At 49.2% G+C, this 16,849-nt stretch overlaps 1 protein-coding gene across 1 annotated transcript; it reads right to left on the bottom strand.

Moving 5' to 3' along the window:
- Positions 1-4,513: 4,513 nt before the first annotated feature.
- On the bottom strand, positions 4,514-7,851 carry PRR22 (proline rich 22). The gene is made up of 3 exons (XM_074939648.1): positions 7,725-7,851; positions 7,425-7,487; positions 4,514-5,825 (listed from the first exon to the last, which is right to left on the bottom strand). Exons 1-3 carry the CDS (start codon positions 7,849-7,851, stop codon positions 4,651-4,653), a joined length of 1,365 nt encoding a protein of 454 aa, XP_074795749.1. The 3' UTR covers positions 4,514-4,650.
- Positions 7,852-16,849: the final 8,998 nt, after the last annotated feature.

Below are 16,849 nucleotides of genomic sequence, written 5' to 3' on the forward strand. Positions count from 1 at the left end.
CAGTTGCTCTTTGCCTACAGAGCTGTACCACACCCCAGTTTAGGGTTTTCCCCATTTGAACTTGTATATGGCCGTGAGGTTAAGGGGCCATTGCAGTTGGTGAAGCAGCAATGGGAGGGATTTACACCTTCTCCAGGAATTAACATTCTGGACTTTGTAACCAACCTACAAAACACCCTCCGAACCTCTTTAGCCCTTGCTAAAGAAAACTTACAGGATGCTCAAAAAGAGCAAAAAGCCTGGTATGATAAACATGCCAGAGAGCGTTCCTTCAAAGTAGGGGACCAGGTCATGGTCTTAAAGGCGCTCCAGGCCCATAAAATGGAAGCATCGTGGGAAGGGCCATTCACGGTCCAGGAGCGCCTGGGAGCTGTTAATTATCTCATAGCATTCCCCACCTTCAACCGAAAGCCTAAGGTGTACCATATTAATTCTCTAAAGCCCTTTTATTCCAGAGAATTAAAGGTTTGTCAGTTTACAGCCCAGGGAGGAGACGACGCTGAGTGGCCTGAAGGTGTCTACTACGAAGGGAAATGTGCTGGTGGTGTGGAAGAGGTGAACCTCTCCATGACCCTTGGGCGTATGCAGCGACAGCAGATCCAGGAGCTGTGCACTAGCTACGCGCCAACGTTCTCAGCCACCCCAGGACTGACTGAACGGGCATACCACTCCATTGACACAGGTAATGCTCGCCCAATTAGAGTCCAACCTTACCGAGTGTCTCCTCAAGCTAAAACTGCTATAGAACGGGAGATCCAGGATATGTTACAGATGGGTGTAATCCGCCCCTCTGAAAGTGCATGGGCATCTCCAGTGGTTCTAGTTCCCAAACCAGATGGGGAAATACGTTTTTGCGTGGACTACCGTAAGCTAAATGCTGTAACTCGCCCAGACAACTATCCAATGCCACGCACAGATGAACTATTAGAGAAACTGGGACGGGCCCAGTTCATCTCTACCTTGGACTTAACCAAGGGGTACTGGCAGGTACCACTAGATGAATCTGCCAAGGAAAGGTCAGCCTTCACCACACATCTCGGGCTGTATGAATTTAATGTACTCCCTTTCGGGCTGCGAAATGCACCCGCCACCTTCCAAAGACTTGTAGATGGTCTCCTAGCGGGATTAGGAGAATATGCAGTCGCCTACCTTGACGATGTGGCCATATTTTCGGATTCCTGGGCAGGCCACCTGGAACATCTACAAAAAGTCCTTGAGCGCATAAGGGAGGCAGGACTAACTGTTAAGGCTAAGAAGTGTCAAATAGGCCTAAACAGAGTGACTTACCTTGGACACCAGGTGGGTCAAGGAACTATCAGCCCCCTACAGGCCAAAGTGGATGCTATCCAAAAGTGGCCTGTCCCAAAGTCAAAGAAACAGGTTCAATCCTTTTTAGGCTTGGCCGGTTATTACAGACGATTTGTACCGCACTACAGCCAAATCGCCGCCCCACTGACAGACCTAACCAAAAAGAAACAGCCAAATGCTGTGCAGTGGACCGAAAAGTGTCAGAAGGCCTTTAACAAGCTTAAAGCGACACTCATGTCTGACCCTGTACTAAGGGCCCCAGACTTTGACAAACCGTTCCTAGTAACCACAGATGCGTCCGAGCGTGGTGTGGGAGCAGTTTTAATGCAGAAAGGACCTGATCAAGAATTCCACCCTGTAGTGTTTCTCAGCAAAAAACTGTCTGAGAGGGAAAGCAACTGGTCAATCACTGAAAAAGAATGTTACGCCATTGTCTACGCTCTGGAAAAGCTACGCCCATATGTTTGGGGACGGCGTTTCCACCTGCAAACCGACCATGCTGCACTGAAGTGGCTTCACACCGTCAAAGAAACTAACAAAAAACTTCTTCGGTGGAGTTTAGCTCTCCAAGATTTTGATTTCGACATCCAACACATCTCAGGAGCTTCTAACAAAGTGGCTGATGCACTCTCACGTGAAAGTTTCCCAGAATCAACTGGTTAAAATCGTCCTTGAGATGTGGAAAATATTGTTAGTCTTTATGTACTTGGTAGTATATTTAGAGATGCATGTGTCTTATTAACTCTGTTTTCCTAGAGCTCCAGGAAGAAATCCCAGCCAGTGTTTCACCCTAGCTGAGATTTGGGGGGCGTGTCATAAATAGAAAGGGAAGGGTAAACCCCTTTAAAATCCCTCCTGGCCAGAGGAAATCTCCTCTCACCTGTAAAGGGTTAAGAAGCTAAAGGTAACCTCGCTGGCACCTGACCAAAATGACCAATGAGGAGACAAGATACTTTCAAAACCTGGGAGGAGGGAGAGAAACAAAGGGTTTGTGTGTCTGTCTACATTTTGTCTTTGCCGGAGATAGACCAGGAATGAAGCCTTAGAACTTTTAGTAAGTAATCTAGCTAGGTATGTGTTAGATTATGATTTCTTTAAATGGCTGAGAAAAGAATTGTGCTGAATAGAATAACTATTTCTGTCTGTGTATCTTTTTTGTAACTTAAGGTTTTTGCCTAGAGGGGTTCTCTATGTTTTGAATCTAATTACCCTGTAAGGTATTTACCATCCTGATTTTACAGGGGGGATTTCTTATTTCTAATTACTTCTATTTTTATTAAAAGTCTTCTTGTAAGAAAACTGAATGCTTTTTCATTGTTCTCAGATCCAGGGGTTTGGGTCTGTGGTCACCTATGCAAATTGGTGAGGCTTTTTATCCAACATTTCCCAGGAAAGGGAGGGTGCAAGTGTTGGGAGGATTGTTCATTGTTCTTAAGATCCAAGGGTCTGGGTCTGTAGTCACCTAGGCAAATTGGTGAGGCTTTTTACCAAACCTTGTCCAGGAAGTGGGGTGCAAGGTTTTGGGGAAGTATTTTGGGGGGAAAGACGTGTCCAAACAGCTCTTCCCCAGTAACCAGTATTTGTTTGGTGGTGGTAGCGGCCAATCCAAGGACAAAAGGGTGGAATATTTTGTACCTTGGGGAAGTTTTGACCTAAGCTGGTAAAGATAAGCTTAGGAGGTTTTTCATGCAGGTCCCCACATCTGTACCCTAGAGTTCAGAGTGGGGGAGGAACCTTGACATGGCCCATGAAACAGGCTCTCACCAAGTGAAGGAACAGTCTGCCCATGGCCAGGATGTAACCTCCACCTGCTCTATGACTGCCAGCTTGTGGCCTGCTCTAAGTGCAGAGCCAGAAAACAGCTGGGTCCGCCCCCAGGTTTGTGGTGGCAGCCCTGAGATACTGAACTAACCCCCACGAGTCATTGTTTACATGGACAGCGAAGTCACCAAGGACAATGATCCTCACTGGCTCCAACATTGCAGCAGACAGAAGCTGAGTCACCCCGGCCAGGCTCTGTAGTGGGGTGATCTATGCACCAGGCCAGCACAGCGTTCACTCCTTAAATGCATGATCGGTTGCACCCCAGAACCAGCTAGTAAGAAGCAGGAGGCAAACTCCGGCAGAGGCACCAGCTGCCACCTGCAGACTCTCCCCCAGCCTCCAGGCAGTAGCGGCTGCAGCTACTTCCTCTTCCTCCTTTTCCCTTGGCCCCCATCTTCTCAACTACCTCTGCGCTGCGTCGAGAGGGGAAGAAGGGATATCCCCTCCCCGCTGCACACACCAGATGCTGCCGCCCGGCCCAGCACCAAGGATCTGGGGCCTCGTTGTGTGCCCAGGGCCCATGCTGTGACCAGTTGCATCCCAATTGTGGGGCACGTGGGTGAAGGGGAGTCATAGAGGAGGAGATCCTAGGGGTGGGCATAGCGGAGCTGCTGAGAACTAATTTACACTCTGAGCAGAGTGGGGTGGAAGTGGGGGTTACACCGTCTCTACCCGGCTCCTCTAAACTTCATTCGAAGGGAGCTCGGTAATAGTTACAGCGAGTCTAGTCATCATGAACTCTGAGACCATGCTCCTGTGCCTGGTGCTCCCTTGCCATCTCCCCACGATCCGCTTGCTGGATCCACACTCCCATGACCAGCTTGGGTTAGAACCCCCAGCTGGCAATCCACTGCCATGCATTCCGGGCTGGGCAGGACTGCGGGCTTCAGTGCTTTCGCTGAGGGCCTCCTTTTCCACAGCCCAGCACCTTGGATGGTCCAAGGGGGTTGTCCAATGGGGGTGTCTAATCTCACCATCCTGCACTGTACTTGACACACCCACTTTGCAGGCGCTTAAGGCACCCGCGACTGGAATAAATCCCCCCTTTGCACTGACTGACGCCGGTTTTTGTTGAAACCTGCTTTCTTCGAAGAAGGAAAACCAATTAATTTCCCTAGGGACTTTCTGCACCTCTGGGAACCAGCTCTGAATGCATCCCCAAAAGGCAGTTAAGGAAACAGTCTGCATTAGTCATGCACAGATACGTATATATATAGTCTAAGAGACCTGTAACTCATTGACCAACTGTAATATCTGGGAATGATGAACGACTGATGTTGGACTCGGTCTGCAGGTTTTAATGACCCTTGCAGACACCTGGCCCTTTTTCATCTCCTTCCCCTCTACCGCAGCGTGTGTGACACACTTAGCACCTTCTCGTAAATGCGGGCACAGATTGGGGTTCCGGATAGATCGCTTTTAATAGAATAACAGTGGGATGGTCCAGTCACCAACTGCAACCACCGAGCCCTGCTCCAGCCCAGTTTTGCTTCCGCACAGCTGCTCCGAAAGTGCTAGTCAGATGCCTGTCACCGGGCACTCCTGCCTGTCCGGTGTGCTGCTACCCTGTGTAGAAGCAGGTTTATTCTTGCTGTCTTTCTGCTTTCCTTTCTTAGTGGATGCATTGCTGTGCTTCTTTTTTCCTTGAGGCTCTTGCCTGGGGCCCTGGAGCGACCCACTGGTTTGGGGAGGCTGCAGCACCAGCTCCAAATCCCACTTGGGGTCCTCATTGAAAGTTTTGAGGTCATAGAAATAATCCACGCTTGCCACTGTGTTTAGGATCTCAGGCACGCTATAGTCAAAAGACAGCAGCTCATCAGGCAGGTTGAGTGACCGTATGTCACTGGACGAGTCGTCACACGGGAAGCCGCAATCTTTGCTTTCGCTCTCGCTGGACGCTAGGGTGCGGCTCAGGTTGTCTCTGGAAACCTCCGAGTCCGAGTTAGCTGGAGAGCAATCAAACAGCTTCATCGCATCTTCCAACAAAACCTTCTCAGGCAGATCGAAGGGCTCCTCTGTGTCCAGCACTGTGCTGTCTTCAGCTCCGAGGCTGTCCTGCAGGGGACAGGACACTGCCTTCACCATCACCTGCGCGTTTGCAACACTGGGACTAGAAAGAGGGTTTTGATCTTCGATGCAAATGTCTGGGATCTGTGTATTCAACAGGAGGTTCTGGCTCACGTGATTTTCTTTGAGTTCTTCCCCCTCCACCTGCAAACCATCCAACCCTTCACACTCTGGGTTGTGGGGACTTGGCGTACCCTTAAGGTGGCTGTAGGAGCTTATCTGGAGGCCCTGCTCATTCTGGCTGAGTCCAGGCAGCGATATGAGGAGCTGGGGCAGTTTGCTGTCATTGTTCTGACCTTCTTCCTGGGGCCGAGGCATCTCAAGAAATGGAGAGTCATGGAGTGGGTGAGGGACCAAATTAACTTGTTCTGTCCCATTAGCAGGGCCCTCCTGATTGAAATAAGGCATGATGTATTGGGGGTTGCTTGGGATCGGGTGGAAGGGTGGGTAGGGGACTGTCTGGACAGGACTTTTGAGGTATCTGTGGGTGTCCAGAAGGTAAGCGTTTGGTGAACTTGATCCACCCGTGAGTTTATAAATGGACGGTTGCACGAAATTGGTCGTTGCCCATTCTATGCGATATATCCGGGGATCGAAAAAGCACCCACAGGGTGCCATCTGGAAACCTGGGCAACGGAGATAAAAACATCATTTGTGGTGACCCCCAGAGAGGATGAGTAAATAAATCCTCCGGGAGCATGTGACTCACCCCCGGCCAAGACCTGCCAAAGGCCAGATCCTCAGCTGGTGTAAATTGGTGGTGTAGTTCCATTGACTTCAATGGGGCTGTGTGTGTGCACCAGCTAAGGGTCTGGCACAAAGGATCAAGTTCTGCTGTGGCCCAGGTAGGAGAATAAGTTACACACAGGGTACACATCTGGTCTGAAACCGGTGCAAGTGGAAACATAGCGTAACTTGCACTGATCTGGGATTTGGGGCAAATGCAGTCTGGAGTCAGAGGGTGCAGTTCCCATGGAATCTGTGGGCCCAAGTGAACAGTGTAAGTTACATGTTTGGTGTAAACTGATCACAATGCAGGTGCCGTTGACATCACAGGGTGTGTCTAGGCTACAAAGATGAGATGGGCATAGCTAGGTTGCTGTATCTGTGCCGGCCCAACCCCGTAGTGTAGACACAGCCTACACTGACGGAAGGGGTTTTTCCATGGGTGTAGGAACACCCCCACCCTGAATGACGGTAGGGTTCCTCCATTGTCCATTGGTGTAGCTGCATCTCCACGGGGGGTTAGGTTGGCACAGCTCTGTTCGTTAGGGATGTACTTTTTCACACCTCTGACTGATATAGCTATCTCGACCTAACTTTTCAGTGTTGACTAAGCCACAGTTTTACACTTGCACTTTAGCTTGCACTGATTTACCATTCAGATGGCATGTGTGTGTGTGCAAAATGAGGGGAGCTTACACGCCAGAGAGGGTGTACAAGAAAGAGCAACCAACAGGAGACCGTAAGGGAAAGCAGACCTTCTCTCCAGATACCAGGTAGCTGACTGCCCAGCACCCTTTGATATCTTTTACAGATGAGATCTGCAAAGGGCATCAGGTGCCTGTGATGGGATGTCCACACCAGCCCCTGAAGGGGTTAAGGTGGCTAGATGGGCCAATTAACTGCCTAGGCTGCACCTGGAGGAGGAGCCAGGGAGCAATGAGGACTAATTAAAAGCTGAAGCTCACCTGAGCAGAACAGCCAGGGCTTATATAAAGTCAGACAGCTGAAGGCAGCATGGGGCTATAGGGAGGAGGTTTGTAGTCACTTTCCCTGAGATTAGGGAGAGAAGGGAGCTAGGCCTGGAGAGAAGGACATGCCTGGAGGAGGGTAGAGAAATAGACTGATAGAGGCAATATAAGAAGTAGTCCAGGGAAACAGCAGCAAGGTGTGGGACTGTGCAGACCTTAGCTGCTGAGTGTAGAGTCCCTGGGCTGGAACCCAGAGAAGAGGGTGGGCCTGGGTTCCCCTTACCAGGCAGTGAACTGGAAGACTGCCTGGGACAGGGAGCCATTGGTCTGCACTCCCAGAAGGGGAGAACCAAGCCATGAGGAGGGAGCAGTTGAGTCCTGAGAGAGAATTGGCAGGAAGAGGCATCAGATACGCAGAACTAATCCTCCTCTGGGACCACAAGGAGGTGCTCCAATGGTGAGTAGCGCACCCCTGGACAGTGCCCAGCTCTTAATTCTTATGTCTTTAAATTTTATGTGTCCTAAACATACCTGCAGGGGGTACTGTGAAAATGTCTTTCTCTTGACTTGGGGGATGGTACAAGTTGGATGGTCCTGAAATAGTAGCACAGAAAAGTCACAAGGTCCCCATTATGAAGTGATACTTTATTTGATGAATATTTTGAAAGGGTGTAAAATTATTAACTTTAAAGGATTAAAGAAAATTGGAAGAGAATGAAAAGGAGAGAACCCAGCAGTATATTTCCTGAAGAGACTACCCAGGACTGATGAATCTGAGGGGGAGAATATAACAGAGGAATAGACAGAAGAACAGAGAATTAGTTATCTTACCTACTGATACAGGGTTGTCTGGAAGGACAAATGTTTGAAGTGGCTGGTTTGACTGGCTCTCTGATTGATCTAAGGGTCTGGGAACATAGGCATCATGTTGCTGGTAGAACAGTTTTGGTTGCTGCATAATTGCTGTGTCAGTTTGAAGGACAGTCAGGTTACACGACTGCTCTTTGGATGTATCTAGGAGAATTGGCTCCAGTGTTGCCATGGCTGAGAAGTTCTGTTTTGGTGGTTACTCAGGACAGAATTCCAGGTAACAACTGAGGTTCTAAGTCCCCTAAAAGTGCTGAGATAGGTCACTCCAAAGGTAATGACTATCTGAGTTTTATATTAGGAAACTTTTTTAAAAAATCAGGCAGTAAAAGTTTGATCCTGGGATTGCCTTGTCTGGGGAGAATGGGTGGTGTTGCCATGAGATGTTTCAACAAGGGTTAGCTAAAGTGTGATCTATGGGGCATGGTGATGAGATGAGAACGGGTGCCTCAGCTTTAATGTGGCACATGCAAAATGCTAGCTCTTGCCGCTCAGCACAAAACGAATGTGTTGCATCTTCATTTAATCCTTCAACACCTCAGCTAGTTAATCAGGTAAATATCTGCCCCATCTTCTCGCTCCGGCTCACCTGCCTGTGCACGCCCCCATGCACTCTCTCTAGCTTCTCTCCCAGCGGTATCTGGCACAAGCTCGCATTCTTCCCACGGAACTTTCCCCAAGTGCACGCGTTCCCTGGGAGTGCAGGACGCCAAAGGGGTTGGTGGGTGCTAACGATCCTCCATGCTCACCGAGAGCTCATCTCCAGGGATGGGATAGTAACCCATGTAGATCACCCCTGCCCTTGGGAGGAAGCAGAGGCCAAAATGGGCTTAAGCCGCTTCTGAATGAATGCTCCGTAGCTGCCATCTCAGCTCCTTTGCTTTGCCCAAGGCAGCAGGCAAGAGCTTCCTTCCTGGTTGAGGCCACTTGGCGAAGTGGGCAGTGAGATCAGTGGCCCTGACCCTGAATACCAGGGGTCTGCTTCTCCGTTCACTTACACTGATGCACCCACTGCAGTCCATGGAGTTGTCCTGGTGGGAGTGGATGGAGAATCAGCTCTTCCTCCACCCCCCCGAGTGTTTCGTGTTGCTCTGCCTGAGGTCCAGCAGGCAGGTGGCTCTGCTGTGTTAGCTGGGAGCTTCCCCACATCCCAGGCCCTCTGGAGACTTGGCTCACTCCAACATCCCATAGACCTGTGATCTCACAAGGGCTCTGCTTATTCTATGGATGGAACTGAATGACTGCGGAGGGGAAGGGTAGTGGAGGATCCTTGCAAGGCTGGGAGATGGTGGCCTGACTAGCCAGGGTGAGAGGAGACTTTGGTATAGGAGGAGGATTTAATATTACCTTTATGTCGTTAGGGAGTTTTTATGATGTCTTACACACCACACAACAAGACCTTCTACCAGCAGTTCCAGCTTCCTGTGTATTTTGCACAGATAATCACTCTTATGAACTCTGCTGCAAATGTTCTTCAATGCGTACTCCTACTTGATCCAGCGAGTCTTAGATGCATCAGAGAGCCTGCCACCAGACAGCATAGAGGTTTGTCTTCGCTGAGGGCACCTTGGCTTCACTCCCATTGACCGCAATGGGAGCGAGCGATCATCTTAACTGAGGGCAACTTCAGGTCTCCCTCCACTGAGAGCATTGGCTGATGGTGGCCATTACAAAATAAGGTGAGTTTCTCTAAAGGAGACTTTATGTGCCAGCCTCTGTGTAAGGAGAAACTTTCATTGCTGAAAAGTAACAGCAGAAAAACCAACCGTTCATCCTAAAAGAATTAAAAATAAACCACCAACTACACAATTGCACCAGCTCTACTCAAGAGTCACCTCTCTGTTTGTGCAGCTAGAAAATGCTGCAGTGGAAATTACCAGGGACAAAGATCTGAAAGTGCAACTTTAAAAAAAAATTAATATTCATTTTACCTGACTAATGAACTCAGAAAATCCACTTGGTACTCACAAAGTAAGTGGTGTAATTTTAGAGAACATACCCTGTACTCTTCAGACTCTGCAAAGGAAACAAATCCCTGCTCTAAGTGGAAAATAGTTTGATACATTGGACAAGTCTGATATGGTTGGTTGGCTGGGAGGAGGAAGAGAGCCCGATGAGCAGGGATGATGTGTACAGTTTGATAAAGTGCCTGACACTGGTATATTCAGAGAATAATGGTTAGTTTCATTTCTCTGGCACCTAATGGGGGCAAGTCAAGGACATCTTGGACTGTGATAAGAGGTTTGGAAAATCAAACTCTCTATCGGGAGAGTGACATTAGCTATAAACAAAGGCGTGAAATGGGGGAGGTGAGCGTCAGTCAAATCTGCCCATCCTTCCCTAGCAAGAAGGTTGGCCTCTAGCAAAATCAGGAATTCAAAACTTGGAGGGATAGAAATAAAAAAAACATGTATTCTCATAAGTAATTTTTCCCAAGGTTTGCAGACCACATAAATGTATCCGTCAGCTAAACCTGGTCATAAATGGGCACCAGTCTAGGAGCTTAGCCACTAAAACGCCCTAAAGAGTGAGATTCAGTCTGGTCAGCCAAAGGGCAGATGCTCTCCATGCTTGAACTGAGCAGCAGAGTTTAATAAACAATTGGGGCCAGAGGATGGCACTGTCCTCACATAAATTCATCTTGCTAACTGCCTTAAGCACTGCAAGGGATTGTGCAAATTTGGGTGTTAAGGATAGATTTACAGCTCCTATTTGCCTTCTTTACAAGTGTTTTTAAATATGTAAGAGGAAAATTAAAATTCCTTGAATACACATTGGCTTTATAGCTCAGGCAGCTGGTATTAATTGTTATAATACATGGCTTTTATTGTGCTTTTTTAAAAAAATCAAGATCTCAGTGTTTTATGAAAGAGGGTCAGAATCATTATCCCATTTTACAGGTGGAGAAATTGAGGCCCAGAGATGGAGAAGTGCTACAAATGGATCTTTTTTGCATTTCATGATTAATTCTAAATTTGTAGTTTTTCATTGGGGGGGGGGGTTGTGAAATTTCAAAACAAAAATGAAACCTTTGAGTGACCTCCATTTCACTGCAAAAAAGAAACTAACAAAGTGAAATGGGTGATTTTACCTGTTTGTTTCCAAATCAACTCTTTCTGCAAATTCTCCTCCCCCCCCTCAGAAATGAAAGATCAGGGGCATGGAATCAGGTGAAGTAAGACTGTAGACAATTTTGCAAAACAATTAGTTAAAATCTTCTCTACAGTGTCACCCCACTCTGAAAATAACCCTATATTTACAACACATTGGACTACCAAGATTATCCTCTCCCATGGAGACTACTATTTGGGAGATGCCAGCCATGGCTCTGTAGTTACAGCTGAGCTGAATTTTGCATTTAAAGCAGAGATTTGTATTCTTTGTAGGAAAAACATCCTGTATCCTCAAAGTTGCAGCACTTTGAGTACCAAATGCATTTACAAATAAACCCCTTCATTAGTTTGAGTTAAAAATAACTTTTAAATGGGTCCTTTTAGAAATTTGGTACTTTTTTGTCCCAAATGACCTCAGCTCTGTCTGTTCCTTCAAAAATTGGCAGAGAAGTGAATCTTGTGCAATAGGTAGATTTTTGAAAATAATTTTTAGGATTAACGGCAACTTGTTCCTGTTTTTCATAAATAAAAGTGCTATTGTGGAGAAGTCCATGAAGAATCACCCTATTCCAAAATAGCCACCATCCCCCATTGTTAATAGTTAGATGGCCACTCTGTGCATGCGTTTGCATCTGCTAAATGAGCGGGATTAGATTTACCTTCCTCGCAAGGGTGGTGTGGCGGTTTCATTAATTATCTGCCAAGTGCTTTGATGGCCCTGAATGGCTATACCCTCTACTGGACAGGATGAGAACTGCTCAGCTGTGTGTCAGAGGCCCCCCGCTGCTAATGTAGATCCTCCTGTAGCTGGTGCAGCAGGGTCTTTACTTTTGGAGCAGGAGGGCCTGAGTTCTGGTCCACGGCCTGCAGTGCAGGGTAACCCACAGAGCACTGCTAAGTGGCCTGCATCTTGAGTGGCACTCTCGTTCGGCAATCCCGCCTGCAGCCCAGATGGGGGAGAGACACTCCCCCATAGCAAAAGTCTCTGCCACTGGCCTCTCGCAGAAGGTGCCCTCACTCCCCTGCAGTCTCCCCCACACTGGTCTCCCCACTTCTCTCTGCCCTGCACCTCCCACCCGGCCTGGGCTCTTTGCTCAGAGGTTGCTGTACTTCCTGCTGAGACGATGGTGGTTTCTCCTGTGTCTCTGCCATGGGCTCTTCCCCAGCCCCCTCTGGGTCCCTCCCTGGAGGAAAGGGCTGAGGGCACAGCGGGTGCTGACTGGGAAGATGGGAGCCAGGCCTGGGGCTTGGTGCCAGGACTACCTGTGGTCCGGCTGGGTTAAGTACCTGGCTATGGGAGCCCAGGCCACTGATGCAGCTTGTGAGGGGTGGTTCCTGGCTGCTGTAGCCTCAGGGCTCTGGCTCCACAGACAGACTGGACCAGGAGGCCTCTTGGAGTGGAAAGAGAGGAGGCACAGCCAGACCTGCCTGGAGCAGAGGGCCCTGTGGGGCCCCTGGATCCCCCTACCCCAGGGGTTGTGTGGTGCTGGTTGTGTATGGGGAGAGGCCCCCATGGCCTGACCTCTCTGTTGGGAACCCCCTGATGGGGGAGACGCGTTCCTACCACCTCTTTCACAGGGCCCCCCTGCTTGTGCAGGGCACCAAGGCCTCCGCAGTCCTATAAGGACCCATACCAGAGTGTGGGGCATGGGACCGCCCCATCCCATAGGGATCCCTGCCTGCATGAAGGTCGAGCGCAGCAGGGCAGGCAGGAGGAAGGTCCCCAGCCCACCAAAAGGAGAGCGGCAGCAGCAAGCTGGGGTGTCCCTCAGTCAGGGAGGAGGGAGCACTCCTGACCAGCTGGAGGCTGGTGGTCGGCCACCCATTGCCCCACCAGAGGGCTCTTGTGTGGGCAACCCTTGCAATCAACATCCCAAGCAGGGGGTAAGTCTCTAAGGGGTGGGCAGGGCTCCATACCAAGTGCCTCAATCCAGCTGCGACTGCAGGGGGAGGTAAAAAGTGTGGTGCATTGTAGTCCACCAGGCAGTTGTTGGTACTCAATACTGTAGTTCAGAATTGCCACTCAGGTCCATGTTCTCCAGCCAGTGATGCTGAGAACAATGAATGGATGGGTCATCAGCAGAGTAGGTGAGAGGAGAATATGGCCCTACAGGGTACCTGTTACTAACATGTTTCCCAAAGCGTGGGGTGTGCTCCCTTCAGGGGCATCAAGGACTAGCCAGGGGAATTTGGACAGCTCTCTAAATTGTTCTTCAGAGTCTTTGCTTTCGTTTTCTCTCTTAAAGGGTAGTTTCTAGCTGTTATGGTTGCGATGAAAACCTTTAAAACATGATCTGAGTTTAACCAAGGTAGCGACATCTGCCTGAATTTGCAGAGAGCCTGAAACAAACCATCTGATGTGTGACTTGCCCCATTCATTTCCATGGATGCTATCTTAGATGCCAATGATAATACCTTAAATGACAATACTGACTATTTCACTACTCATTGAAGCATGGAAGAAAAGATAGGAAGGATCATGTTATGAGGAGCTAAACTCTGGGCTGGCCTTTAACCCTGCATGGTGGGGGCACAATTTGTTTTGCTTTCCTGCAAAGGGAGCCCATCTTTTTGGGAAACGTATTAAATTACAGTAAAGCCACAAGCAGCCACTGTGGCAAAGCACCACTGTACATGTCCCTTCTGTAAGGGACAGGTTGTGCTCGGGCATTTTGTGTTGCTCTTGCAGACATGGTGGGTCCTTCGTAATTTCTCCTCTTCCTGCTGACATGCGAGCTCTGAGCTCCCTTAAGAAGGAGGATCCTGCAGCTGGAGGTCTGGGTAGAGAGGGGAGCCCTTTTGACATGTTCTGCTGGGGGACCTGTCCATTGTGCCAAGAAGCATCCCTAACCCATATGGGTGGTTTGAAGTGAAGCCCAGAAAGCAGGGAGATTCTTGGCCAATTTGGGGAGGATGAGGGAAGGTTTACCAGCAGATATTACAATTAGAATTGGAAAAGGTACAGAGAAGGGCAACAAAAATGATTAGGGAGAGGGAACAGCTTCCATATGATGAGAGATTAAAGACTGGAAAAGAGACAACTAAGAGGGGATACGATTGAGGTCTATAGAATCATGAGTGGTGTGGAGAAACTGAATAGGGAAGTGGTGTTTACCCCTTCACATAACACACGAACTAGTGATCACCCAAAGACATTAATAGGCAGCTGGTTTAAAACAAACAAAAGAAAGTACTACTTCACACAACACACAGCCAACCTGTGGAACTCATTGCCAGGGGATGTTGTGGAGGCCAAAAGTATAACTGGGTTAAAAAAAGAATTGGATCCGTTCATGGAGGATAGGTCCATCAATGGCGATTAGCTAAGATGGTCAGGGACGTAACCCCATGCTGTGGGTATCCCTAAACCTCTGACTGCCAGAAGCTGGGAGTGGATGACAGGATGGATCACTTGATTGTGCTGTTTTGTTCATTCCCTCTGACAGTGGCCAATGCCAGGTGCTTCAGAAGACCGGATCCTTTTGAATCCCTCTGAGCCTCATCTCTTGCTCCCCAGGATGGCTCATTTCAGCCTCCAGCCAAATCACTGGTTTCCACCTGGTAAAGAGTCTTGTCTGCTCCCTTCCAGCAATGTCATGACTAAACCTGGCTGAGTCCAAGGGTTTCAGATATGTGCTCTTGGCACTGGCCTCTTAAAACCATCCAATTTGAGGAGTCTAAACAAATAGCAGTTGCTTAGTGCTGCCTCATGCACACGTGCCATGTGAGATCAGGGTTTTACTGCTCTGGTGCCTATGAATAACTCGGAGCAATTGGCTTGCAGTCAGTTAGGCCAGTTGGATGAGAGAGCCCGATTTTATACGGACAGTCCCGATTTTTTTGGGGTCTTTTTCTTATATAGGCTCCTATTACCCCTGCACGCCCAGTCCCAGTTTTTCACACTTGCTGTCTGGTCATCCTATCTACAAGTTTCACAGGAAGTTTGAAGTCCCAACTTTCTGGTGTGTTGGAGAAATTGAATTTCGTCAGTCTTAGGGGAGGAGATGGGGGTTGAAAGGGTTTAAAATCCTGCTGTTTATATTGCTGGAGGGTTGATCGGGTGAGGATCCAAAGGAGAACTAGCAGCATTTGCAAGAGAGCACTTTAAGGTGTGTGTGCGTGCGTGCGCGCACCACAGTTCCCTACTCTAAGAGCTAGCAGAGTCCCCTTCAGCTCAGCTGGTAGAGGCCTGTGCTTTTTGGGAGTAGGAGGATGGCAGTTACATGCAGTAGCCACAATATAGGGCGTAATGGAGCCCTACAGTGGTCATGAATTTGGTCCAGCCTCTGGGTGCTGTGCTTGGCTGTCAGTATTGACACCCTCCCGTGAAGCCTCCTAAAACAGGGGTGGCCAACCGGTGGCTCCGGAGCCCCATGCGGCTCTTCAGAAGTTAATATGCAGCTCCTTGTACAGGCACCGACTCCGGGGCTGGAGCTACAGGCGCTAACTTTCCAATGTGCCGGGGGGGGGGGGGGGGGCTCCCTGCTCAACCCTTGACTCTGCCCCCACTCCACCCCTTCCCACCCACTCCCCTGAGCCTGCCGTGCCCTCGCTCCTCCCCACTTCCCCCCCAGAGCCTCCTGCGTGCCACGAAACAGCTGATCGGGAGGGGTGCTGATTGGTGGGGCTGCGGGTGGGTGGGACGTGCCGGGGGGGGAAGGGGCCTGCAGATGTATTACTGTGGCTCTTTGGCAATGTCCATTGTTAAATTCTGGCTCCTTCTCAGGCTCAGGTTGGCCACCCCGTCCCAGAATATAACCTGGATTATTTTTTTAAATGACCCTTTTTGCACCATATTGTTGATCATGAAGGACTAGACACCCATTGCCCTGTGCCTTATAGGTTACACCAGTGCAAAGTGGTGGTGAAAGGCTGCCATTCTGATGTGGTAGCAGTTTGCACCCCACTTTGCACTGGTGTAAATGACTGCACCCTAGCTGCCCCAACCGTTGGCCTGCTGGTGTAGGGATTCGAAGAACCCTTGTTAAGCATCCCCTGCCCTACTCCGCTGGAACTGGATTTTGACACACAGTTGGTGCTGGCTGCTTCCACTCCAGACTTCATTTAGCTGCACCACACACATGGACCCAGTGTCTATCCAAGTATCCATAACATGGTCTCAGCTGTGACAGTATTTTTAATGCAACCAACCACCAAGTCTCTAATAGGATATTTCCTCCCTGTATCGTTTCTCTGTCCCTCTGGACCCTTGTGATTGTATTGTTAACCTGAACACGTGCAAACCATTCTTCCCGCTTAGAGCGGTTCTCACCGTGCATCCCTCCGTCCTGTCAGGCTTGCTTCAGGAAGGTGAATTCTCATGGTGTAACTTCTCCCAACTGGCTCAACATTTCACAACTCGAGAGCAGGCACACCTCTGCAGGTAGGTTTCCTGGACCTCATCGCTCAGTGACATGGAGATAATGAGGCAAGGGGAAAACAATTTTCCCGTTGACCCAAGGAACGCACAAGAATTTTCATGACATTGTGTCAGAATTCACATTCTGTGATCCCCAATGCTACAGGTGTCATGCCAGGGGAGGGAGTACAAATTTCACCCCATCAAAGGCTGCACTGGTGACTTGCTAAGACCCTAAGGGGCTGCACTGAATGTCAACTCTCCTCCAGTACAAAGATCCTTCCACCTTGAAGCGGACTGGCTGCATTGATGCTGGGATCTACTTATGGTCCTGGTTCTGTCTGCACTAGTGCAAACAGACATAACTCCAGAGAAGTCTGTGGGGTTCAGACCAGTGTGAGATCAGAACCAGGCCAGCCAGGTAGCAGGCCCACTGTCCCTGCAAGGGTGATGGTGCCCATAAGCCACATGGTAGAACTTTATGGACTGTTTTGCCAGCTACAAGCTACAGTGGACTTTCCACCATCGATCTCAAGGAAGGTAAATGTGATTCCTATGGTATTGAGAAACCTAGGCAGCTGGTGGTTCAGGTCTGACAGTGAATTAGTGAGAGTTGG

The sequence above is a fragment of the Natator depressus genome, chromosome 25 (genome assembly GCF_965152275.1).
Source record: "Natator depressus isolate rNatDep1 chromosome 25, rNatDep2.hap1, whole genome shotgun sequence".
Taxonomy (NCBI): domain Eukaryota; kingdom Metazoa; phylum Chordata; order Testudines; family Cheloniidae; genus Natator; species Natator depressus.